Source organism: Macrosteles quadrilineatus, unplaced genomic scaffold (genome assembly GCF_028750875.1).
Source record: "Macrosteles quadrilineatus isolate MER2022 unplaced genomic scaffold, UCM_ALF_1.0 Scaffold_11__1_contigs__length_5352618, whole genome shotgun sequence".
Taxonomy (NCBI): domain Eukaryota; kingdom Metazoa; phylum Arthropoda; class Insecta; order Hemiptera; family Cicadellidae; genus Macrosteles; species Macrosteles quadrilineatus.
In genome coordinates, this window is record NW_026542604.1 from 1,370,573 (window position 1) to 1,398,448 (window position 27,876).

Sequence of the window (27,876 nt, forward strand, 5' to 3'; positions counted from 1 at the left end):
GTTCCGCCCAAAGGATGCTGCTTGCGCTTCAGCGAAAGGAGGGATATTGGAAGGTGACACAGAGGTTATGTAATATAAGATGTGTAGGTAAAAATCCTTTAGAATACTCAATTGGCCTTACTCAACTTTTGCTTTCCTCAATAGCCTAGTGTATGCCAACTCGTTTGGATTTTATATAGCTAGTCGGCAAAATTTCTTTAACTTCAAACTAATTATTTCATAATTTAAAATATAAATTAAATTGCAAAAAATACCAATTGATCACTGATCAAAATCGAAAACCTCGTTTATCGTGAACAAATTATCGCAAATCAACTATCCAACATCGATCGTAAATATCCAAAAGTAAAACAATCTGATTTCCCTGAATCATCAAATGATGTCAAGTAGGCACTATACCTTAGAGAGAGACGTGTTGATCGGGTCACAAAATGGCACAGACTGTCCGGCGGCGCCCGGTCCCAGTGGTTTTGTTGCACGTCTGGGCCGGTCATGCGCAGAAACCAGTTTTGGCAGTCTGACTCGGCCTCGGCGGCGGCTCCATCGGCGCTCGCGCTAACTGCTTGAGCCTTACCTCACCGTGTTTAACCTCAAAATCGTTGGTCGTTCATACTACTTTGATGATCCTCAAGTAAAACCATTTTTGTCTTGCGATCTCAGCCATGATATGATAAAAAAAAGGTGAGGTGTAAAAAATCAACCCTTACATCCTCCACTCACTTCGCGGAAACAAAAAAAGAAACAGAAAAGAAAAAAAACATTCTCAACTTCTTCTAAACCAAAATTCAAATTCTTCCAAACTAAAACACAAATAACGTCAATGTCTTTCGATTTGTAGATCCTACTCCTGGGATCTAAAAAAATATTTGCAATCTTCTACGGAGTAAAGAAATGAAACTTCTTAACATCAAAACAAAACTGAGCTTTCTCAAATGGCTCACTTCCACGCTGGTGGGGGACAAGTCCCAACTTTCGAATATTGATCCTCTTGATCTCGTTCGTCCCGGGTATCTGGATCTTCATAGTTCGTCTTTTCCCTCGTCTTCTTGCTGGACGATTGGGTCGATTCTCATCGGACTCGGCTCTCGGAGTGTTCGTAGGTATCACTTCAAATTTCGCTGGCGCTTTCTTCTTCGGTGAGGGTGCAGGGGTATTCGGGATAGCCAATTTCTTCCCATCAAATCGAGTAGCAGCAGTCTGGTTTGGATGATCTTGACTAACCACTCGAACACTATAAGCACGAGAGGGTTCAGGCTCCAGCCCACAAACTGTAGTGTCTTCTATCTCGGCTCGTTTCCCTGACGGATGTGTAGAATCGTTGACACTCGGAACAGTCCGGCATGGGCCTAGGAAATCCTCTTCAATTTTCACGGCTAATACGTTCAATTTTCTTATTATGTCCATGCCCAAGATTATAGGTGTGCTTAACCCAGGAAGGTAGAATACTTTTAGCTCATGGTTCGCACCTCTTATTGTGGATGGCAGGGTAAAACACTTATTTAAAGTCATTTCCGAGTTGTTGGCCATGGACACCCTGACTTCTTGATTTTCTGGTTGCACCATCCGTTCAATAAAATCAGCGACCTCGTCTCCTATCAAGTTTATCGTGGAACCAGTGTCAATCAGTGCCTTAAAATCTCTACCAAACATCGAAACCTTAACGTACGGCCTAAGGTCTTTCGTCACTTTCTCTGAGTCATAACAGTGAATGGTGCCTAACTGGAAGTTGGAGGTCGTTGCACTTAGTCGATTCTCGGACTCCGGCGACCTCCGTGGTCCATCGTCCGTCTCTCGTTTCCCGACTTCGAGCAGTCACAAGTTGTTGTTCTCGCTCCTGGCTTCTTGCAGTTAAAACATCTGAGTATTCTTGGTTCCTTGCAGAAATTATAGGTATGTCCCGTCTTCTCGCAGTTCCAGCATGTCCTTGAATCGGCTGGTCGCCTCTCACCATCGTAGTATCGTCGATTCTGATACTCCCTTTCACCCATGTTCCTCGCCGTATATCGATCTTTATTCATAGGTTCACATCTAACTTGGTTGCTGGTTGTGGATTCAACTGTTGCTGTGTGATGTAAGAATTTCGGTGCCAATCTACTTCGTCCATGGTAGGCGGTTTCGGGTACCAATGCCTGGGCTGGGTTCGGCGGGGGTGTATATTCAGTTCGCTCTCGCAAGCAGGTCTCATAATCTTCAGCGACTTTGATCAGACTTGGCAAGTTTACAAAGTCTCGCCTACGAACATATGTTTTATAGCTCGGGTGCATGTTTCTATAAATTCGATCTAACTTTTCATGCTGAGAATATCCTCCTCTCCTTCGAATCAAGGTCGAAATGGCTACAACGTAGGGTTTGAACAACTCCCCTTCCCCTTGTGTTCTCTTCCTAATTTCGTCATCTAAGTGAAGTAGATAGCCGGGAGGTAAGTACTGGATTTGAAAATCCCTGACAAAGTCCATGAAGTCACCCCAAAATTCTCGATTATTCCTATACCATAGGATCGCACTGTCTTTCAATAGCTCGGGCAACGCCTTCAACATCAACTCAGGGCCTACACTATACGATTCCATCAATTCATTCAAGCGCTCTAAGAAAGATATGGCATCCGATTCTTTCCTTCCATCGAATCTCAAATTCCATTTCCTAACGGTATTACAAAGGGAGGCAGTGTTCGACAGTCTTGGTGAATCTACGTCACCTGCCACCATTGGCTCTTCTCGTCCACTCGTGTGGTTAAAGCCAAAATCCAATTGTTCTGTCAAACCACCTTCATCGTTTGATTGATTGCGTGTGAAGACTGGGGCATAAGACTTCATCCTTATCGGAGTAAGCATCGAGGTTCGCCTCTCGGGAACCCCCACAATTGATCGAGCTGTCTGGTGTGTAGTTGACAAGGTCGCTTGGCGTGGCTTTGAAGCTTGTGTCATCAGCCGTCTGACCTCGTTAAAATCAGCATCAGGTGGAAGACCCAGAAGTTCTCGGATGCTCACGGCTTCTAACTCCAAGGATGCACCCGCTGGTGCTTCTTGAGATGCTTGGTGGAACTCATCATCCTCTTCAATCGCCTCCTTTCCAGCCCGTTGTCGTAACCGTCGAACAAGTTCTGCTCTAAGCTGATTAGCGTTTCCTTCTGGTACAGTTCCCAGCTTGCCTAGCTCGTCTTCAAGCTGCGATCTTGATAACTTGTACACCCAGCTGACCCTTACTTCTGTATCCGAGGGTGGTCGTTGAGCTGTTCCAGCTGCCGTAGAGCTAGTAGTCGTAGTAGTGGATGTCCGTAGGTCCGCTCCTCCAGACGAGGTCGTGACCGTAGTGATAGGTTGTTGCTCGCCTCCTTGTGACGAAGCGCTCCCGTTGTCGCCTTCTTCCATTATATTCAATGCCAGGAGAATCTGGAATGGTCTAAGGAATCTCTCTACGTGATAGAACATCGTTGTTCCTCAAATAAATCGTCCAAAATCCAAATTTCTACTTTTCTCTCAACAATTTCCAAATTTTCGTCAATAACTACTTATTCAGTAGTCCCTGTTCGGGCGCCATAAATATGTGAGGGAATTTCTGTGTGTGTGTCGATTTCGTTATCTTATCGCCAAAGATAGTTCAGCAGTGCTGGGTTTAAATTTTCCAGGGGTCGATGTGAATCAACAAAATATTGTTGATGTGAAATTCCACTCAATATTAATTTCGTTTCGAATAATCTAATGTGTCGATCGTCTGTGTTCTAATCAAATTCCTTTATTGAAAATGATAGGGTAACTCAGTGAAATGTGCGAACCAGTTGTCGCTATTCACTCATCATCGTTACCCTATCAGACGCGAGAGAAATGTTGTCGTGTATAATCTATGTGTCGTGTTATCTGTTAATTCAATTCTCGCGTTAGAGTCTATTTCAACAATTAGGTTCGATAGCTTGTACAGCTAGTTAGGATGCTGAATGTTCTTCAAGCAAACTAGGATCGGTATCAAAGGTTATAGGATCCAACTAAACCTTGCTACGCTCCGATCGTTACCCTAACCCCACGCAAATACGCTCTAAACAACAAAGAGGTTAAGGATAGATAGCCTGCACAGCTAACTAGGATGCTGAATATACTTCAGCAATCTAGGAAAGGTTACGGTAGGTTAATCGTTACCTAAACGCCCGTATACACCTCGGTCGCTACCCTAACCCCACGCAAATGCGCTCTAAACAACAAAAAGGTTAAGGGTAGATAGCCTGAACAGCTAACTAGGATGCTGAATATACTTCAGCAATCTAGGATAGGTTACGGTATGTTAATCGTTACCTAAACACCCGTATGCACCTCGTTCGCTACCCTAACCCCACGCAAATGCGCTCTAAACAACAATAAGGTCAAAGGTATATAGCCTGCACAGCTTACTAGGATGCTGAATATACTTCAGCAATCTAGGATAGGTTACGGTAGGTTAATTTGAATAACTACTATCCTTTAAAGATCCCAATTAATCAACAGGCTAACGCTAGCTATGCGAGCACTAAAACAGCTATCCTTATAGTTAATTCTGTTTCGTAACTCTCTCTACGTTTTAATTAAATACCAGAAATTCGTTAAGCATACAAGATAGGGTATTAGGCTATAGAATGGCGTACACTGCCCAAAGGATGCTGCTTATACTGCAGCAAAAGGAGAGGTGTTTGGAAGGCAACATTGAGTTTATATGACGTTATATTACACAAGCTTAGGCTATTGTCACCCTCAAATTATATAGTTCTTCAATAAAAACTAGGCTAAGGCTTAACCTATTAAATCACTCCTTAACTGCGATACCAGATGGTTTAGGTAATTGAGTAGCGTGTTCCGCCCAAAGGATGCTGCTTGCGCTTCAGCGAAAGGAGGGATATTGGAAGGTGACACAGAGGTTATGTAATATAAGATGTGTAGGTAAAAATCCTTTAGAATACTCAATTGGCCTTACTCAACTTTTGCTTTCCTCAATAGCCTAGTGTATGCCAACTCGTTTGGATTTTATATAGCTAGTCGGCAAAATTTCTTTAACTTCAAACTAATTATTTCATAATTTAAAATATAAATTAAATTGCAAAAAATACCAATTGATCACTGATCAAAATCGAAAACCTCGTTTATCGTGAACAAATTATCGCAAATCAACTATCCAACATCGATCGTAAATATCCAAAAGTAAAACAATCTGATTTCCCTGAATCATCAAATGATGTCAAGTAGGCACTATACCTTAGAGAGAGACGTGTTGATCGGGTCACAAAATGGCACAGACTGTCCGGCGGCGCCCGGTCCCAGTGGTTTTGTTGCACGTCTGGGCCGGTCATGCGCAGAAACCAGTTTTGGCAGTCTGACTCGGCCTCGGCGGCGGCTCCATCGGCGCTCGCGCTAACTGCTTGAGCCTTACCTCACCGTGTTTAACCTCAAAATCGTTGGTCGTTCATACTACTTTGATGATCCTCAAGTAAAACCATTTTTGTCTTGCGATCTCAGCCATGATATGATAAAAAAAAGGTGAGGTGTAAAAAATCAACCCTTACAAAACTTTCAATCCAACATGCATTAACGCATGCGCTTTGAGGTATTCCTCTCACCTATCCACACTCATGCCACACTTTTTAGTTGCCTTTTCCAAGATGGATGAAGTTTATTTTTCTATTCTGTTAGGTGGAATTTATGTGGCAATTATTGTTAAGAAAACCTCAAAAACGTAATAAATAAACACTTACAGTTTGAATTAATAGGAGTTTTATAAAGCTCCTAATTTGCTTATTTTATCCATCAACTAATTTAATTTATTAAATTTTATTTTATTATTTTATTTCTTTTATATTAATTTTATTTATTCGTTATTTGATATATTACTTAGCATGTCCTACAAACACACGTGAGAATGATAACTTATATGAATTATGAGGTTTCTTCGTCATCATGTTGCTCCAACTACTTGTCAACAAAGTAAAGCAGTTCCAAATTGAAATGCACAGAAATCCAAGGCTGGTGGATCGTCTGGCGCTACATTGTGCGCTATGGAATAGAGCTCCTTCTGACTCGATTCGGAACATGCTTTAATTGTGTCAAGAAGCGTCAAGGCATGCGTTAAGAGGCATCCGCTTGGCACACACAAAAGCCCACAAGTGGGGACATACCTATTGGGCTTTTAATAAATAATCCTGGCTAATGAAACAGCTGATCTTAGTCAGTAACAAAGCAACAAAGATCATCTTACTCCATTCTACACTCATCCTTCACTCATATTCTATATTCTAAAACAAGCACGTGTTACACAACAAGCACAAACTTAGTTTGTTTGTTTCTTCTTTTAAATTTTAAAGCCTTTATGTATCCCTGGTTTTTCATATTTCCCTAGCTACTTTTTTAAACGTCTCAATTGTTTCCTTGTCACTCATCATGTTTTGTTTTCTCATTTCTAGACCTATCTTATCCAAGACTTATTCCAGTTCTCTCCTATTTGTCTCCTGAAATTAACAATTTATAAAATAAATACACGACTCGTGTTTTTTTTCTCCACATCTACATACTTCCACCATGCGAAATCTTCACAAATTCGCCTTGAAATTTTCCATGTCCTGTTCTCCCAATCTTTTTCCAGTCTCTTTCTGATGTTAAGTATATATCCGAACGTTTACCTTTAAAACGTTAACATAAAACTCTCTGCTCCCAAAGCATTTGCCACTCATCTCTTCTCTCTTCTTTTTCCGATGTAGTCTTACCCACCTCCTTGTCTTCCAAAATCAACAGCTTATGCAGCGATTATCCAACAGTCCTAAATCGAATGTGGAATCTTCAGGCGGCTGTTGGAGAGCACACTTAAACCCAACACGGAAGGGTGCTTGCTGTATTCGACTATCAACGACAATAGTATTACTGTATTTGTATTTCGTTCACGTCTACCAGTTAAACCGTTATGTCGAAGGTTTTTTTGGTTATGTTTTGATTTTGTGCAAAATTTTAGTATAACCAGCTGTTTCAAATATTAGTGTCAAATTCAAAGTATTCATCTGTTTAAATGTAAACAAACATTTTCTCCCTAAGAATAACATGGAAACTTTGATGGCCACTGGGGCAGAGCCCTGATGGAATTCCAAAGTTTTTTTGTTTGATGGCAAAACTACATGCTAAGACCTTTCTAACGACACCTTGGACATGGTGATCGGTAGCACCACCACTCCAAAACAATTATGACAAAAATATGCCTAGCGTATTATATATATAGATAACGATTAATGAATCACTTAAAAATCTCGTGGCTCAACAGGTTAAGTACAACTGTTAACATTTTCATTTTACTTTATTTGATTTGAATGTTGCAAGGCCCTATAGGCTATGTTGAATATTTTTAGAAGGATAAGTATCAGTTTGCATTCTGATTTACTTATCTTGTGATGAGAGAGATGAGTCTACATGGTAGAGAACCAGACACTGTATTGGAAGCAACTTGTTTCCTTGGACACATTTAATTTTTCACCATATTTTATAACAATACAGTATTCACATATTACTCAGATTAATACATGGTTGAACAACCCTATTCTTAAAAGTGAATTCCTACATATTTTCCAAAATGTTTTGATTTAGTTATAGGGTATTGTACTAAAATTATATTTCATGTAAGCTCAAGATTTATAAAACAATGGAATTGAAACTTCTGCTTACCTTAAAGTAAGGACTAGCTGCAGCAAGAACGACTTTGTGAGCCTGGAATGATTCTGTTCCAACCTCAAGAACAATATCAGTCAACAGACAGTGACTCCTCATCATGTTCATTATCTAAAGAACATAAAAATAAAATCTATAATATTATTGAAGTGATACAGTCAAATGTGTGGTCATCGTTTAAGGCCATTAACCAAATAAAAATATAAGCATATGACACATAAAAATGTGTAACTATAAAATGTTATCATGTGTAGTCAAATCAATCTAGTAACAATAATAAGAGCAAGAACCAAATCTGGTACTGCATTGCCGACCTTATGAACTGCCAGATGTAAACACTAAAACAAGTCAAAATTAAGTACAAATATAAGTCCGATAAGTAATTACAATTATTAAAATCATGTAAAAAAAAATTAAAAGTTCAGAAGTAGGGAGTTTTTTTGGAGTAAAGGGGTACGATTTCCGGAAAACGCTTAGGAAGGTTTTGTAGGAAATATAATTCCAGACCATGAAAATATTTTCATAACTACTATTTTGACCATTTTTGGCTAGCTCTTGTGAGGTACCAAATTTTAAGGGGGGTAAAAACGTATTGCTAGTCAACAAACACCATAACTTACCCGATTTTTATCCACAACATCCTAATCCTAGGCCTATGTGTTGGCCCTAGCTTGGGCTATGGGCCAAAGAACGTAGGCCTACTTTTGATAACAGTGAAGTACACGAACACACCCACAACTACATATTTATTCATAATAGCAATCCTTTTCACCAAATAAAGTTAAAACGACCGATTTTACGAATATTTAACGCCGATGACAACATCACTTAACCTCAAAATGGTGTTTGTTGACCAACGACAGACGACAACTAGACCGGCTCAACAGGCGAATCCCCAATCAGCTGTTGGCTAGTTTCCGAAATCGCCACCGCAGCGCTTGAGCCGCGGCCGAGGAAATCGGGATTTGAGCCGGACAAGAAAGATTCGCTGTTCGACCGTCGACTCGTTAACGAGAAGCCTCTTCGCACAACGAAATTAACTTCGCCATACGATACCGATTCAGGTTAGCTACGTTTTCAGACTTTCCTACTTTCTTTTAAATATTCTTTTTCTAACATACGCATACTCGTCTGCCATTTATTTTATCCGTCTACGTTCGATTATAATTTTCTAAATTCTATTAACTTAGTTCTCGCCGACTCGTACAAAACCCGCCAGTTCCTGCCTGCCAGTGACTAGCGGTGGATATTTTTCGGCTCTTTTAAACCAATTGGCTATTAAATTACGTTTATTCAGTTCGTTTCACGATTAAATTATTACTTAAGTTACTCCAGTCGATTCGACGTTTTAATACCCCGAGACTTGTCGTCTACGTTCTAAACCCCGTCTTTGGCGGGTGAAAGAACCAAGTCTTGGGAGCAGGCTGAGTTGAATAATCAGCTACAAAAATTAGTATTAAATTTATTTTAAACCACTCACGTTAAATTATCCGTCCAATTATATTAATTAGGCCCCGACGACTCTGTAGGGATTGGGTTTTACATTATATTCGATTCTATATTATTTACCGAGGCCTTCAGCTAATTATTTTAAAGTTCATTACGAGTAATTGAATCATATTGGCTTAAGATTGAATACTCGTTGGCCCTACAGAGTCATTCAAAAGTTAGGAAAAATTCTCCAAAACACTTTTACGAAGGCTGGGATGATATAGCTCCAACTGGGCGTCTGCAGGATTTCCTGAGCGCTTCTAGAGCTCTGAGCCTTCGATTAAATTTCAATAAATTGATCAGTCAAAGCTGGACAACTTCGTATCGACCCCTGGATTTTTCTCGGCTCCTTCTGAGCACTCCGGGGAAGAAATTTGAGTGTGGCCAGTTCAAGGGGTAGGCCTAGCCTGACTTAGGTGAATACTAGTTTATTCCCCCCCTAGAATTTTGCGTCACATCTCTGGCGCCCGAACAGGGACTGAGCTTCCTCGGTCTCACGTCCTTGTACTGTCGTTTTGTAGAATTTTGCGTCACATCTCTGGCGCCCGAACATTTGGACTCGAAAACACGGTTTTGACTTCGAAATTTACACGAAATGACTGGAGAAACTAAATCCACGACTTCGAGTACCCCGACGACTATTGCCCGACCCGATACGCTACCGATCGGCCACGTGACGATATCCACGGAGGGAATTCAAACGTCAACGACGACCACGACCACGACGACGATCTCCCAAATACCTTCGACGATGGAGAGCATCCCGAAATCACCGTTGGACGACTCACGCGTCGGCTGGATTCATACTCTGAGCAAACAGCTCCTGATAGCCGAGATGAGTAAATATCATCTAGATACTGAGGGTAGCGTCGCCGAGCTCCGCAAACGTTTTTGCGATTATTGGAAGAACCCGTTGGGAAGCATCGGTCAGCCGATGAACCCGACGGTGATAACAGCCTCGACAGCCTACGATACGCAAATCCGACAGTGGCTGGCACCTCCTTCCGCGTACCAGGAGATGGCCAGCGTGCGAGAAATGCTCGGAGTCTCTCCGAACGCTGATTCTGAATCCGTTCGACGAGCCCTCGCGGCGTTGGTAAAGCGTCCGGCCTACATCCCGTCGACCGGGGAAGACATTTTGTCGTACCCCGTACCCTCCGGTCTACCGACGGATCGCGAATCCCACGCGATGTTTGAGAGTCGCGGAGAACGGCCAACTGCTTACCTGACGTCGCACGACCTGACACTTCCGCGACAGCCTATCATACCGTCACAAACCCAGACGACGCGTCACGATTACGAAGACCGGACCTACGAGCCCCGAACCCACATCCCGCGTCACGAGTTCGAAGACCGGACCCACGAATGGCCGCGATCCAACCAGGGCCTGGTGACGTCACAACCACGACCAGCCTTCTCAACCTCACGTCCAGACAACCCCAACCCGTGGGGTGGGACGAGAGTGGGAGACGACACGCCGTCGTTGTGCAATCGGGTCCGCAAGTGGAATCTGCGGTTTGACGGCAAGAAGGACCCGGTCTCTTTTCTAGAACGTCTGGAGGAGTTGGCGGAGGCCTACTCAATCGATATCGACGAAGTGACGAAGGCTTTGCCGGAACTTCTTCACGGCCCGGCATTGCTTTGGTATCGGAACTGTCGCGGCAGCTAGCAGACGTATCAAGATTTCAAACGTCAGTTCGAAGATCAATACCTCCCTCCGTTATATCGACAAGATCTAGACGACGAGGTAAGGCGACGGACACAAGGCGAGCGCGAATCCATTCGTGACTACGTCGTAGCGCTCTCAACGCTGATCCGGAGGAGCGGTACGTTCTCGCAGCAGGGTAAACTGGACCTTATATACCGCAACATGCGCCCGGAGTACAAACTCGTCTTACGTCGTACCGATTTTTGTACTCTGGAGGAGTTGCTGGAGAGAGCTGAGGGTTACGAGGCATACGTTCGGAGCCGGCAGACCTTCCGTCCGCCGCCACCACCTTCGATGTCGCTGATCCCGGAAACCGCCTACGTTCAAGATCGGAAAGTCGACCGGGTCTACAGCAGCGCGGCAATTGATCGCTGGTCGGACGACCATGCCGAGGAATCCGAGGTGACGGCCAGGTCACGACCTGGTAAACCCTTGGAGGACGGCCGCAAGAGAACGACGTTTGCGCGGTCAAACCCCCGTGACCCTTCGCCACGAGACGATTATAGGCGGAGGCGGACGCCGGACTCTACGAGAACCAGATCGCCCGGTACGACGAACGAACGAGCGGCAGGCTCTCGGCAATTCGTGTGCTGGAACTGCGACGGAACCGGACATCTGTTTCGCGAGTGTTCGAAGCCCAAGGTCCTGCGTTGCTACCACTGCAAGAGGGTAGGCATCTCGACGCGTCGCTGCAACTGCGGCTCGGGAAACGGACATCGGGTTCAGTCTGCGGGAGGTCGCCTGAGCCCCGTAGAACGAAACGTCGCACGACCTCCGAGGAGTGGAATCGCTGGCTCGGCTTCATAACGGAATTCACCGGAACCGTCAGCCGTGAACGCGCCCCCAGAGATGACCGACCCTTCGTCGACGTGGTCATCTCAGGTGAGACGTTCAGCGCCCTCATCGATACCGGCTCGTCGGTCAGTCTGATTGGAGATCGCGCCGTACGTCACCTTCGGACGTGCGGCATCGTACCCGACCAGGCTGACGTCAACCTACGCATGGCCAACGGAGCGAATTGCCGTGTCTCGGATCGATACAGAGTGGACGGTGAAATCGCGGGCCAGACGTATTTGTGGGATGCCCTACATGTCCCGAACCTGAGCGTGGAGGTGGTACTTGGCATTCGGTGTATTACTGACCTCGCTCTTGTCAGTGTACACACCGCCGTACGGAACCTCCGCCACGACGACGTTCCTCCGTCCTGTCCGGTCAACGCTCTCGAGACATTGACCCCCGACGAAGACACGAGGCTTGCGGAATTCCTGGAACGCGAACTTCCACTGTTTGACGACGTTTCGGGGAAGACGGCGTTGGCTGAGCACACGATACGGCTCAAAGAAAACGCCGCCCCCGTCAAGCAGCGGTATTACCCCAGAAATCCCGCGATGCAGGCTATCATCGACGAAGAGGTGGCGACGATGCTCCGCGATGGTGTTATCGAACCATCGGATAGCCCTTGGAGTTCACCAGTCGTGCTGACGAGGAAGAGCAACGGCAAGTTTCGGTTTTGCATCGATATGCGCAAAGTCAACGAATGCTCTGTCCCCGACGCGTATCCGCTGCCCAGAATCAACGCGATTCTGGAGAAACTACGGCCGGCGAGATACATCAGTACACTGGACCTGAAGCAAGGCTATTGGCAGGTGCCGTTAGCAAAGGAAAGCCGGCCGATCACCGCATTCACCGTACCCGGGTTAGGCCTATTCCAGTTCACGGTTATGCCCTTCGGACTCCATTCCGCCGGAGCGACCTTTCAACGCCTCCTGGACAAGGTCATCGGTCCGGAGCTTGAGCCGAAGGTGTTCGCCTACCTCGACGACCTCGTTGTGGTGTCCGCCACGTTTACTGAGCACCTGCAGATCCTCCGGGTGGTCTTCGAACGCCTTAGAAAGGCTGGCCTACGTTTAAACCCAGAGAAGTGTAACTTCTGCAAAAAGGAGCTCAGATATCTCGGACACGTCGTCAACAACGAGGGGATATCGACCGACCCAGAGAAGGTCCGTGCTATCGCCGACTTCCCACGACCTACGAACGGTAAAACCCTTCGAAGCTTTCTCGGTCTCGCGTCCTGGTACCGTCGTTTCGTGGACAGGTTTGCCCAAGTAACCGCCCCGATGCGACAACTACTGAAGAAGAACGCTCGGTGGCTGTGGGGCCCTGAACAGGAAGAATCGTTTGAGGAACTAAAACGACGCCTCACCTCCGCTCCTGTCCTGGCCTGTCCCGACTTCTCGGTCCCGTTTGTCCTCCAGACCGACGCGTCGACCATCGGTCTTGGAGCCGCTCTCACGCAGAACCAAGAATCCGGCGAGGTCGTCATCGCGTACGCCAGCCGACTGCTTACGGACCAAGAGAAGAACTATACAACGACGGAGTTAGAGTGTCTTGCTCTGGTTTGGGCGACCCGGAAATTTAAGCCGTACCTCGAGGGTTACAAGTTCGTCGCAATAACCGACCACGTCGCGCTGAAATGGCTAATGAGGCTACACGAGCCTAGCGGACGTCTGGCGCGGTGGGTGATGGAACTTCAGCAGTACACCTTCGAGATCAAATACCGGAAGGGAACCCTGAACCGCGTCGCCGACGCTTTGTCGAGGCAACCCGTGACCAACGAGAGCCAATCGGGCCTGGTCGCGGTGAGCCATCTCACATCGGAGGTGACAGACGCGCCTCGCGTCCGATTAAAACGACCGATTTTACGAATATTTAACGCCGATGACAACATCACTTAACCTCAAAATGGTGTTTGTTGACCAACGACAGACGACAACTAGACCGGCTCAACAGGCGAATCCCCAATCAGCTGTTGGCTAGTTTCCGAAATCGCCACCGCAGCGCTTGAGCCGCGGCCGAGGAAATCGGGATTTGAGCCGGACAAGAAAGATTCGCTGTTCGACCGTCGACTCGTTAACGAGAAGCCTCTTCGCACAACGAAATTAACTTCGCCATACGATACCGATTCAGGTTAGCTACGTTTTCAGACTTTCCTACTTTCTTTTAAATATTCTTTTTCTAACATACGCATACTCGTCTGCCATTTATTTTATCCGTCTACGTTCGATTATAATTTTCTAAATTCTATTAACTTAGTTCTCGCCGACTCGTACAAAACCCGCCAGTTCCTGCCTGCCAGTGACTAGCGGTGGATATTTTTCGGCTCTTTTAAACCAATTGGCTATTAAATTACGTTTATTCAGTTCGTTTCACGATTAAATTATTACTTAAGTTACTCCAGTCGATTCGACGTTTTAATACCCCGAGACTTGTCGTCTACGTTCTAAACCCCGTCTTTGGCGGGTGAAAGAACCAAGTCTTGGGAGCAGGCTGAGTTGAATAATCAGCTACAAAAATTAGTATTAAATTTATTTTAAACCACTCACGTTAAATTATCCGTCCAATTATATTAATTAGGCCCCGACGACTCTGTAGGGATTGGGTTTTACATTATATTCGATTCTATATTATTTACCGAGGCCTTCAGCTAATTATTTTAAAGTTCATTACGAGTAATTGAATCATATTGGCTTAAGATTGAATACTCGTTGGCCCTACAGAGTCATTCAAAAGTTAGGAAAAATTCTCCAAAACACTTTTACGAAGGCTGGGATGATATAGCTCCAACTGGGCGTCTGCAGGATTTCCTGAGCGCTTCTAGAGCTCTGAGCCTTCGATTAAATTTCAATAAATTGATCAGTCAAAGCTGGACAACTTCGTATCGACCCCTGGATTTTTCTCGGCTCCTTCTGAGCACTCCGGGGAAGAAATTTGAGTGTGGCCAGTTCAAGGGGTAGGCCTAGCCTGACTTAGGTGAATACTAGTTTATTCCCCCCCTAGAATTTTGCGTCACACTCTTACCATTTTTGAGTTATAACAGTTTTTAAAAAACATGCTTTTTCGTATGCAGATGTTCGCCATTTCGGATATTTGAGGTCGTTAAAATTTGTAAATTGTAGTTCTACAAATTATTGCAATAATTCAAGGCCACTATCTACATCCTTGCCTAATTTCAAGTCTCTATCACATTTCTAAATGGTTAAGAAACAAACGCCGAAGTCAGCCACTTTCAAGCTTATTACCAGAAGAATAACATGGGAGGCTGATATAGCCTCGGAAAAGAGGTAAAACTTATTTTGACATTAAAAAAGTTAAGTTTTGGGGGTCAAAAAGTAAAGTTAGGAAAAAACATAGGGAAAAGTAGCGAAAACCATTAAAGATTTGAAAGAAATTTACCAGTTTTTGAAAGTAGGGCGTTTTTAGGGGTGAAGGGGTGTGATTTTCGGAAAACGCAAATGAGGTTTATGTAGGTAGAAAATTTGTAAGTGTGAGTGAATTAGCTATGCATCCGAATCCAGATGTACCACGGGGACAGTGCATTGACGGCCCTAGGATACCCCGGGGCTACCAGCCGCCCGTTGGTCACGGAGAGGGTTTGTAGCATAGCCGATTATAACATGACCCTTGGTTGGATAGCAGTAAGACAGATAATGGTAATAAAGAGTGAGTGAGAGAGTGAGTGAGTGAGTGAGTGAACGAATGTGTGTGTGTGCGCCTACAAATGTAGTAGATAGTGTTATCGGTTGGCCTCATCCTTGTTGCACATTTCATTATTTAGATTGGGAATGCGAGGGTAGGGATAAAAACAAAATTTGGAAATAGCATGATGCTTGATGTTGTCCATGAAAATACCTCATCTAAATGTAATTTTAATTTGAATTTAAATTAAGTATTGTTTTCTTTGATTTTTTAGTTTAAGTATTTAGCTTTATTAAGAAAAGGATTGTCAAACATCACAGAGAGCAGGTGTCATTTTTTATGTTGAGCTAGGCTGATTCAATGTTTATTTTTAGATTATTATAATTTATTTTACTGACCACACAACTTGTTAAAGTGGTCAGTTATATTTCCAATATTACAAATGTTCATACATTGTTAATTTTTGATGGAAATAAAATCATTTATTCATTTATTTATTTATTCATTTACTTCCTGACCATGAAAATTCTTTCAAGTCTTTGCATTTAATGTACAGTTCTAGGAGCTCCTACCGTTTTTGAGTTATTGTCGTTTAAAAAGACGTGTTTTGTCGTTTTCAGAGGTCTGCCATTTTGGGTTTTTTTGGGGGGGGGATAAAATTTGTCAGTGGGGCTTATGCAAATTTCACCGTTAATTTAAGATCACGTACTACAATGCTGCCAACTTTCAAGTCTCTAGCACATTTCTAAACGGTTCAGATGAGCACACCAGACTTGGCCAATTTCAATGCTATTCCCTATATGAGTAGCATGAGGGGAAATTCGAGATTTTGGGGGGGGTTAAAATTTGAAAATGTCACCTTTCCTGGGAGCTTGGGCCCAAGACCAAGAAGCGTGCCAAATTTTAACTTCCTAGCACTTGTAGAAGTGCTCAAACATTTGTATACCTGAGTCAGTAACACATCGGGCTGTATAGTATTTAGACGGTATAGTTATGTAGATTTGCTGAAAATCATAGGAAATGGTTGATTTTTTAAGAGCTCTGCCTCACAGGTCAATTTGCTTAGGGCTTCTCCTTACTTGCTTCGGAAGGTATGACTATTTAATTAATTACAGTAAATGAAACACTTAGCGTAGGAAAGGCCATAAACTAGAATTAAAACAGACGGCAGATCTAAAGAGCAAATGATTTTCTTTCACATCCTCTCCTATTGTGTATGGCAGCTAGTTCATTACTATTTCATGAAAATGTGCTTTTTCACAACAACATATAAATACAATAAATGAATATTGTTTATAAATACAGCGATAGCACCTCCTACTCCTACCTTCATGGCATCCTTCAGGTAACTGTTGATGCAGAATGTCATGTCATTTTGGTCCTGTGTCTTGGTGGTGTTCTCCTCAGCGTTGGCCGAGTAGTCCTCCTCCCCGTCCATGTTGGACTCTCCGTCTCTCTCACTCTCACACCATCCTCTCTCTCTCACTCATGCTTCAGTTCCTCACTCTGCAAAAATGAACAAAATCACAAATTGACAACTGCCTTTGACAATGGATTACTAGACATTTTATTTCATGTAAGTTGTGGCTAGTTTTAGAATAATTTAGTTGAATTGAGCCACGGACATAAAAATATGTTAAAGACGGTGTGTAGGTAATTTACTGATTTTTGTTGAATATGCCGATGTTTTAACCAAGCAAAACTCATATTAAGCTATAGGATAGCATATTTTATAATATGTCAACTACCAGAGTAACAAAAATTAAGGGAGAAAATAGAATATTTGACTGTAGCTTACACTGTGGGAGCTCATTCAACTATATTCATTTACAAATTTTCTACAGCTGCTCCATATGGACAGGATATCTACTGTACTTCAGTTACTATCTCTATATAACTACTTTCTCCCTCTAAGGCCATCTACAAAAGCAGAATATATTTCATAACCGGGGCCAAAGTGACTCATGTACCTATCCTCAGTCAAAAATAATGAGCTGGTATTGCAAAAAACACTTTTTTGTCATATTGCAGCAAAAACGGCCGTCTTAATGCACACCTTGTGGGTCTTATTTAGTATTTTTACGCTCTAGGGAGTAAAAAGCATTTTAGCCCCAAGGGAGTAAACATCAACTGTTGTCAACTCAGTTGTAAATTTTGATTGTAAACAATTGCATGTATCGATTGTTTAATCGATTGTAGTTAATTTGATAGTTTAATGTGCACTAACACAATCGTAATAGTCAATACAAATGAATCACTTTATAAACAGCTGCTTGTTTCCATTAGCAAATCCATACAGGGTGTTTCAGAATTCGTGTCAGATATTTTAGAGTATTATTCCTGGGTAAGAAACATATCCAAATATCTTAATAAATTGTCCGAAGTCCTTAATTACTCACACAGCCGCCATTTTGTTTATTGTATTTTATTTTATTGTTGCCTGAAAATGTTATTATTTAATCAATGTACAGTAAACTCCCTCTTATCCGGACTCCTCGAGACCGAGGCCAGTCCGGATAACGGTTTTTCCGGTTAAACCAACTTCCCCAAAAACTCGTTCAAACGGACCGTTAAAATGCATTTGACTTAAATTTTGGAGAGAATTGTATTTAGACACGTGATCACTGGTCTCAAATCTTTACCACAAGAACAGTCATTTCAGTACCACCCACTTCCTACCGACCTAGTCCGGTTGAACCAATGTGCTGATAAAAATTGTCCGGTTAAATAGATGTCATTTCTGCCAAGTGTAGTCCGGACCGATGTCCCGTTAAAAGGTGTCTGGATTAGAGGGAGTCTACTGTTGTAAGCGTACAAATTTAGAGGAACTGACTACATTGAACCAACAATAACCTCTTCAGACAACAATAAAATCAGCTGATTAGAACAAGTACTTGACTTTCACCACAGCTGATATAAAAAGTTTGGGTGTTTTGTGTGAATTTTAAAGACAGTAAAAAGGTGTGCAATTTTATGCCATCCTAATGATAGATAATTGATAAAAACACTTTTGGCGTTATGTAACATTTTATTATTGTTTGAAATAATCTAAAATCACTTGAAAATAACTTGCTAAGCGGACGGAGACTGTTGCATTGTTGTGGCAGACTTTAGCCGCTTGCCTCGGCATGCACTAAAACTAACCTCCAGCGGTCATGTATTACTAAACTGCCATATCTCAGTTAATATTCATCCAATCTTAAAAAGTAAGGTGTCAATCGATTAGTAATTTAAATGCCTTTAAAAAGTTATTCTTGTAAAGTTTTGGTAAAATCAATGGTTTTTGAGTTATGCAAGAAACAAAATTTTTAATTGCCGCCATTTTGTTTTATGAATTTTAAAAATTGTTATAATTTTGTTGTAGCTTTGTCTAGTTGTCATAAATGTTTGTGCTAAGTTTCAATTTCGTATCTTTTACCACTTTTTAGAAAACAATTAATTAGTGAAAAAAAATGGCAGCTGTGTGAGTAACTAAGGACTAAGGACAATTTAAATATGATATTTGGATATGTTTCTTACCCAGGAATAAAACCCTAAAATATCCGACATGAATTCTGAAACACCCTTTATATTAATAGGCAAGCATCATTCTTTAAAACCTTTCTTCTCAGCTCGTGTGCATCACAGGGAAAATCTACCCATACTGTTAGAAAGATACTTTCCTGTAGATGTGCAGAATCCATTCGTAAACTTAAATAGGCTAAAAAAGCACAAAAAATTAATTAAAATTAAAAAAACTAACATGGGTCTTAAGGGTTGCCATCCTGGTGACGAAATAACAACGAAATATAAACAGAAAATCAAAACAAATGGAAGACACTCCAATCATATGTTTTATTTACAGCGTAGGGTAAAAATAGAGAAGTCTGTTTGTACATTACATATTTTTGGTCGAGTTTTCGACCACTGGACGACCTCTAGTAAAGTTGAAAACAAGCTATAAGTAGTTTTTAGAGAGGTTAATCTTAAAAAAATAAGCTTTGTAACATAGTTTCTTCAAATAATGGTGCAATATGACGAAAAATATAGTTCATCACAAGGGCAAAAAGTCTATTCAACCCTCGCTCATTTTCCTTCATTTCCTTATTTTTCGTTCATTTTAATTTTTTTTAACTTGAGCTCGAAGAAGTAAGCTTGAGTTGATTACTGTATGAGTTGAGTACTGTATGATAATACCAAAAGAAACATTAATTTCATTTATTATTTTTTGCATTGTTAGATGTTAGTAACATTATAAATCTTCTCCGGTTTGAACGATTTGACGTAATATTTAAAACCTACGTATGTTATATAGTTTGTGTTTGTTTACATTCTAATCGCGACCAGGAAACATTGGATTCTCAAGGTCGACACGACGTGAGACGTGACCCCGGCAACGCTGGTCCGGCTAGTATGAGGAATTGACTCTTAGGCAAGTATCATGTTATTTTAACTGCTGTAACATATTTGATTAGGGTTTATTGTAGGGTAGGCCTACGTATACTTTTGGAAAAACGCTATTCTTTTATTTTAGGTCAGTTTTTATGTTTGCATTTAGGCCTACTATTTGGTTACCTATACAATACTACCAGAGATTTAATGATTGATGAAGAGATCACATTTAGTTACAATTCAAAATAGTTTTAACGTTGTAGAAATCCCCATAACAAATTCTAAAACATCCAAAACACAATAATAAATAATACCATTTCAAAACGCATCCTCCATATCGGCTACCGGACAACGCAAATCATGGAATTGTCTTCATCTGGTCAAGGGTGAAATGAAATGAAATGCTTTATTTTCCATTAGGCATGAAATGCAATAGGCATCGTCAGAACAAATAACAATATACAATTTTCATAAAAATTAAAACTAAAATGCAAAAATCACACAGCAAACAAAACCAAAAAACAAACCATGCACAAAACTACTGTCAAAACAAAACAATCTGTTACTTGTACAATGGGTGACCGTCTGTAAGTAAGAAGGAGACATCGAATATTAAATTATTGACTAAAGGTCATAAACTATCGATCGATGTCATTATTTATCGAATGTCAACTCCCTCACCAGTTGACAATTTTAAGGATATGCTATTTTGTTTGGTTTATGTAGAGGGCATTTTGTTGTCCACTATTTTCTTTAATTTCATCAGGTTTAAAATTGTTTGACAATCTAATTGTAATCAATTGCTTGTTCTATTGGATAATAAGACAAAAGAGCACTTCAAAATAGGGGAAATTGTTTAAACAACATTGTACTTAAACGTAAAACACGTCAAAACAAGCCTCAGATTTTACAACGGATGACGAGTCTACTTGCACTATAATGTAGACTATTATTGTCAAATCAATGGTTGAATATATGGGTGTTGTGTTTAGGTCTCTTTATTTTCAAGGCCAGTGGCATTTTGTAAGGAATAGCGATTTAGGGAAATCCCAAAGGGGGGAGCAAAACCCCAGCAAATATGTCGCATAAGCCGATGCCCGTCCCTCTCGAATCTAATTTCAAAACGCTAACTCCTACTAGGCTACCACTGTATGACGGATCATAAGCAGCCAGCACTAACTGAGCAACACCTTGTGAAACATATTGTAAGCTAAATGACGATACAAACAGCTAACCGAACTCGTAATACACCTTAGATAAATATATAGACACAACAAAGAATACCAATGTAAAGCAAAAGCGAAAACGGATTTTAATGGGATAATATTTACAGTTGATCAGGATGACAGTACATGACGCTGCACAAATCTTAACCTAGACGAGGAAAAGTCGGCAGGATCGCGCGTCATAGCAATCAAGTAATCTGCACTTGAATAGTGCTCAGTCACTACTAGAGTAGTGGATTATCGGTTGTATAATAGGTTGTAAACATAGCGATACATTTGTTTGTGTGTCACCTTCAATTAATTACAGACACAGTATAAGTGGGCTGGACATTGTCCACTTCTCTGACTTCTATGTTGAATGTGTAGCCGGATAGGTAATAAAGACGAATTTGAATTAACCACCTACATAATGTGCCCCGGCTTTCGTTACTGATTTCTGTCAAACCAACTGTTTGGCCCCGGGTACGATACGAGCGGCGAGCGGCATGAGCGGCGCCGCTCTGATATCGGGTCTCATTTAGTTGCGTGTAAATTTGTTAAGGGTGGCCACGATACGTCTGAGCGGCGAGCAGCTCATGGTTCCAAGTCAAAACTGGTTTTCGCGAAAACGCCGCTCGCCGCTCAGGTGTAGGCCTCGGGTACGATACGAGCGGCGAGCGGTGAGCGGCAAGCGGCGAGCGGCAACCTGAGCGGCACGTAAGCGGCGGGGGTGGCTACGATACGAGCGGCACATTTATAACGCTCATCAAATTTCCCCAGTTTTATGAGTCAGTTTAGTCGAAAATGGTAAACTATGCTTGACTGCAAGAATGATTGCAACTATTGTTGCTATTTGACAATTGTTTGCCTTTAAAGAAAAACTTAGTTTTAAAAAAAAATCCTTAACCCTAACTTGGTCCCATACTTTTCTGGTGACTGAAGTGTTTTTAAACTTCCGTGATGATCATTGCACAAACATTCCCTGGACTGCACCTCACGTATCGACTCGTATCGCATGTTTGCTGCTGTTTCTCTGTCATTTTAGGCCGAACTGAAGCATGACTCACCTGAGCGGCGAGCGGCGAGCGGCGTTTTCGCGAAAATCGGTTTTGACTTGGAACCATGAGCGGCGCTGAGCGGTGCCGCTCACCGCCGCTCGCCGCTCAGACGTATCGTGGCCACCCTCAACAAATTTACACGCATCTAAATGAGACCCGATGTCAGAGCGGCACCGCTCATGCCGCTCGCCGCTCACCGCTCGCCGCTCGTATCGTACCCGGGGCCTTAAGGCCTCGGGTACGATACGAGCGGCGAGCGGTGAGCGGCAAGCGGCGAGCGGCAACCTGAGCGGCATGTAAGCGGCGGTGGTGGCTACGATACAAGCGGCACATTTATAACGCTCATCAAGTTTCCCAATTTTTATGAGTCAGTTTAGTATAAAATGGTAAACTATGCTTACCTGCAAGACATATTGCAACTTTTGTTGCTATCTAACAATTGTTTGAGTTTAAAGATAAACTTAGTTTTTAGAAAAACCTTAACCCAAATTTTTTCCTTTACTTTTCTGATGACTGAAGTGTTTTAAAACTTGCGTGCTGGTCATTCCACAAAAATTCCCTGGACTGTACCTCACGTATCAACCCGTATCGCATGTTTGCTGCTGTTTCCCTGTCATTTTAGGCCGAACTTAAGCATGACTCACCTGAGCGGCGAGCGGCGTTTTCGCGAAAATCGGTTTTGACTTGGAACCATGAGCGGCGCTGAGCGGTGCCGCTTACCGCCGCTCGCCGCTCAGACGTATCGTGGCCACCCTCAGCAAATTTACACGCAACTTAAATGAGACCCGATGTCAGAGCGGCGCCGCTCATGCCGCTCGCCGCTCACCGCTCGCCGCTCGCCGCTCGTATCGTACCCGGGGCCTAATGCTTCAGTTCGGCCTAAAATGACAGAGAAACAGCAGCAAACATGCGATACGGGTCGATACGTGAGGTGCAGTCCAGGGAATGATTGAGGAATGATCAGCACGCAAGTTTTAAAACAATTCAGTCACCAGAAAAGTATAGGAACAAAGTTAGGGTTAAGGTTTTTCTAAAAACTAAGTTTTTCTTTAAAGGCAAACAATTGTCAGATAGTAACAATAGTTGCAATACTTCTTGCAGGTAAGCACAGTTTACAATTTTCGACTAAACTGACTCATAAAACTGGGGAAATTTGATGAGTGTTATAAATGTGCCACTTGTAACGTAACCACCACCGCCGCTATGCCGCTCAGGTTACCGCTCGCCGCTTGCCGCTCACCGCTGGCCCCTCGTATCGTACCCGAGGCCTAACAAGCCGAATTCACTGGACAACTTGTTATGAACTATAGCATGTTTATGTCACCATATTTGTAACAGTATCAACTACTTTACACAAAAAATAATTTTGGCAGTAGCACACTCAGGGGTTCTATCATATCATTTTGAATTAAAATAAACTGTATCAGCAATCTGTCACATACTTTCTCCCATTAGTTTTATGGAGTAAAAATGGGTTTTCCCATTTTTAACCCTAAAAACAAAAAAATATCAATTTATTTCTAAACCATTTTTGGAGCTTAAAAAAAGAAATAATTTAGTATATTAAGGCGTTTTTGTATGTATTTTGTATTTTCTAACGGTCACGGAGAAAATAAAAAAAAGTGTAATTTAAAAGTCCCATGTTATTCTCATGGAGAAAATGAAATGAAATGAAATGAAATAATATTTTATTTCCCATAAATTATATACATATAATTACATTGTATTTTTTTTACTTATAATACAGCAAACATTACTAACTAGATAACAAAACAAAAAATTATATTCTGTAGAAATAAAGCGAAAAAAGTGCAAAAAAATACCTTTTATAACAAAGGAAAAAGTCTACATAGGCAGGGCCTGTGCGTAGACTCGAGTTGCGAAAAGGTTAATTTAGATGGGAGGTAAAAAAATGTATAGAAAAACAAAAAATAATTCGTATAATTCTAAATATAAAAAAAAATTCTTGCTTGAAACTGAATGTTTAGTGTTCTTCTGTGAATTAAATTGACGATAAAAAAACTCTTTGTATACAAAAACTGAGGAAATTTATAAAAATCTGGTGAAGATTGAAGAGGAGAGGTGGAGTGTGGTGTGTTGGTCAGTCAGTGAAGGTGGTGTAAAACATGTGCTCGCGGTTACTCATACAATTAATTAATTCAGTAACTATCTATTTTGATGTCAGAATACGCATGTATTGTCATAAAAATTACAATAAATGTGTAAATCTTCTAGAGCGAATCCGTGATGGATTTAATTAAATCCGTACCAAAGCTGTCGTTCCGTTGGGGTATTCCGTGATATCTTGTTTATGGAATCGATATAGATAACGGATTAGACATACTTAACCAACCAAATTGGAGGTTGGTAAGCTTATAAAATAGTCCAAAAAAACTGGTGGTAAAAATACAATACTGTACCTCTAAAAAAACATGAAGGTATAAATGTGTAAATCTTTTAGAGCGAATCCGTGATGGGTTTCAATAAATCCGTACCAAAGCTGTCGTTCCGTTGGAGTATTCCGTGATATCTTGTTTATGGAATCGATATATAGATAACGGATTAGACATACTTATCCAACCAAACTGTATCCTCTAAAAAAACATGAAGGTACGGTATGGATGAAACTTTAAATGAAACTCTGCATGGTTGAAAAACATCGTAGACAAAAAAGTTTTTTTTAATCTAAATTAAGATACTTAATTTTTTTTTAATACTCCTTGTGACAGGAACCCCGCCCCCCTTTAGGCTACGTCAATGTCTAGCAAAAAAGAAAAATGAGGCATCTAAAAAAAGTTTGCCAGACCCAAAAATGTAACTTTCCAAGAGCGGTGTAATGCTTTGCACAACACCACAGTATGTTTATATCGCTGAAAGAAATGTATCCGTACATTATAAAGAATGTTCCATATCGTAACAGACCCGCTCGGATTGCTAATCACCTTGGACATTGATTGGCCAATTATCAACAAGGAAAATTGAATCAGCGAGCAAGAAAACACCGAGCGATTGAAACTGTATGCATGACGCATTTGCTTGGAGTAAATTTAAAACATTTCACCGTAGATATACAGTTTTAGACATTCTCTTTGGTTTAATTCAGTCAGTTGTGTGGAGTAAGATTATTTAAACAGTGCAAAAGAAAATACTGTGGGCTTTATTTTGGTTGACATAGAGACTAACCAAATATTTACGCTCAATCTCGAAGCTGTGGACATTCGCAAGATGTAGTCTGAAGTTTACGGACATGAATACAGTAGTCCTATATTTTGACCGGGTTCATGATTTACCATTGAGTAAAACGTCAGCTCACTCGCTTCAGTAGTGTTCGTTTCAAACCGGTACAAACACGCAAAAACGACTAACTTTATCATAACTTATTTTCAATTGTTACGAGTTTTCCCCAGCTGTTTTAGCAACGAAATGCTTAAAATTGTCCATGCCGCGGCTGTAGGTTATCTAGTAGAAATCCTCATCAACTTAGTTTTTAGCAAGGAAAATTCAAACAAAAGTGTACTAAACGTATTTAAATCAACTCTCATCGGCTCCTAATTTTTAATGCGTTCGCTAACCCACAAAATAGCCTAGATATTTCTTTGTACCAAATACAAACGATACACTAATACGGCTATCTAAACGAGCACAACATATTTCTCGGTCCGAGTCGTACTAAAATTAAATCAAAGATAGTATAGTATTTTATATAGTATTTTTTTTAGAATATAGTATTTTTCTCACAATAAGCAAGACGTTTAAAAATAACAAACACTTCAAACCTAAGAAAATTCACAAAATAAAAATGTATTTGGGAAAAGATTGTATGCAAAAAAGAAAATAAAGACGTTTGAAATGAAGTGATGTTTTAACAATCAGCTTACACGAATTAAGCCTACATGGACTGATAAGCCTGTAAGGGAGAATGCGTATAAAAAACTTTTCTCGAAAGTGACTGCAATTATTAACACTTGACTCACACAAGAATCCCGAGCGAGCAGTAGCAATGAACTTTCGTCAAGACGAGATCTCGAAGATGTTATGACAGCTGGGCGGCGCGGCGGCGTAACCTTGACGGATTATCAGATGTGATAAGGTGACTGATAACGCGACAAGGCCGCTTGTAGTACGCGACGCGAGGTAACGGTGACTTGCGGTTATGCGGCTCTATGTCCACAGATCTATCAGAATATTGTTTATTATTTTACTCTAATTATAAAGAAAATCCCGCCGAACATGTTTTCAACATAAAGGGAATCGTGGATCAAACAAGAATGAAATTACCTGAAATTCCTCTCTGTTTAGCAGCCGATTTCCGAACACGCTATTTTGTCACCAATACAACTTGTTATTTTGTAGTTGATTTTCGGAGAATATACACATACCTACTTATACACGATACTTCCAATATGTTGTTTTTTTTTATTCTAACAACCGATTGAGATTTTGTTTTAAGTTTTTTAAAGGATATTAAGTTTTGTAGCTCATACGTTTAGTTGATTTAATTTTTAGCTAATGAATAAGTACCTTTCAACTAACCCATGGATGATGATCATTTTTGTGATGGCGAGTTTATGTTATGGGTTATTTCCAACACATATTTCTCAACAAGATAATTATAAAACAAAGTTGTCACGACGTCCTGAGGTGAGAAAGTACTAAAAACATTACAAGGTTATAAACCCAGCCAAAGCGGATGAACACTGAAAGCTATATTTTTGTAACTTCCTAATTTTATACTTTCTTTGTACTATTATTGTTACGTTCCAGGTACTTCCTCATCTGAGGACGGGATCGGATCCAAATCTCGAAACACCGTGGTTAACACTATGCTTTAACAATCGTGATGGCAAAAGTCCGCAATAATCTCTTAGCATTTATGTGTCACTCTATTGTAATTTAGCCTAGACGCAATTTTTGATCACAAACAGGACTAAACCGTCGCTAACTTTACAACTAAGTGATTTGAGGCTATTGTGTTGAACAGATAGAGCATGGAGCCGGCTCCGTATAACACTGTTGAACTGCCCTGACAGAAGTTCCAATGTCAGCGTCAGGGGCAGCCGAGTGGGCAGATAACAACCACTGAGTGACTTTGTACTTTCTCTGTGTCACGGAAACAGCCGAGTCATTGTGGACGTAAACACGGCATACCTTGGGACTTGAGACTGAGAGTCGTGGACCCCGGATATTGCCACTGTCTTGATACAAGTAAACGTTACTTTTGTATTCCCCAGGGTAGGCTAACAAAGACCATAGATTGATGTATGACCTTAGTGATGCTTGATGCCAATGTCAAAGGTTCTCGCAGGAATATAGATTTATTGATCCTCAAAACAACTTTAAGACAATGACATTAACGATTCGGAGGTCCTTAGCTCATGTTTGTATGAATGGAAACAAGTCGGAAACTTGATTAACAAATTTGACAGAAAAAGTGATACGATTTCATTCTTACGACGGTAGTAGCCTATTATTTACGGCATCATTGGCCGCTGGATGACCATTGCACCTGAACGCCGATGGAATAGGCCTACTCACTATACTATTTTCAAATCTCCTATATGATAAGTTAATATTTAAAGTGTGTGCACGACATTCGTATAACCACTTACTAGTTATCTAACTTGTCACCTAATTACTATTCGTCACCTAGGGTAAAATTCGTAAACGTTTACAGCTTAGCATAAACACCGTAAATAAAATTAGCATGACTTTTTACTTTTTCCTTATTTTTAAAGCTATGCCTTACCGTGCAATCACACACGAATCAAACATACTTCTGACTAGGCTACAAAAGAGTGAAGAGTTTTTTTTACTTGCAATGGTCAAACTCAATGTCGGATATTTTATTCATTAAGTAGAAACAAATAGTCCTAAATATTTTTATAATGTATTTTACAGGCTCTAGG

At 41.3% G+C, this 27,876-nt stretch overlaps 1 protein-coding gene across 2 annotated transcripts in view; it reads right to left on the reverse strand.

Moving 5' to 3' along the window:
- Positions 1 to 27,876, reverse strand: part of LOC129004734 (kelch-like ECH-associated protein 1B) — a 51,197-nt gene that overhangs the window by 13,485 nt on the left and 9,836 nt on the right. Inside the window, exons 2-3 of one of the 2 annotated variants that reach the window (XM_054433324.1) lie at positions 16,664 to 16,842; positions 7,659 to 7,772 (exon numbers count right to left, since the gene is read on the reverse strand). In XM_054433324.1, the coding sequence (XP_054289299.1) occupies positions 7,659 to 7,772; positions 16,664 to 16,774 (225 nt within the window). In that variant the 5' untranslated portion in view covers positions 16,775 to 16,842. Of the gene's footprint in view, positions 1 to 7,658; positions 7,773 to 16,650; positions 16,843 to 27,876 lie in introns of those variants that run through there. The other variant, XM_054433325.1, reaches the window with a different exon arrangement.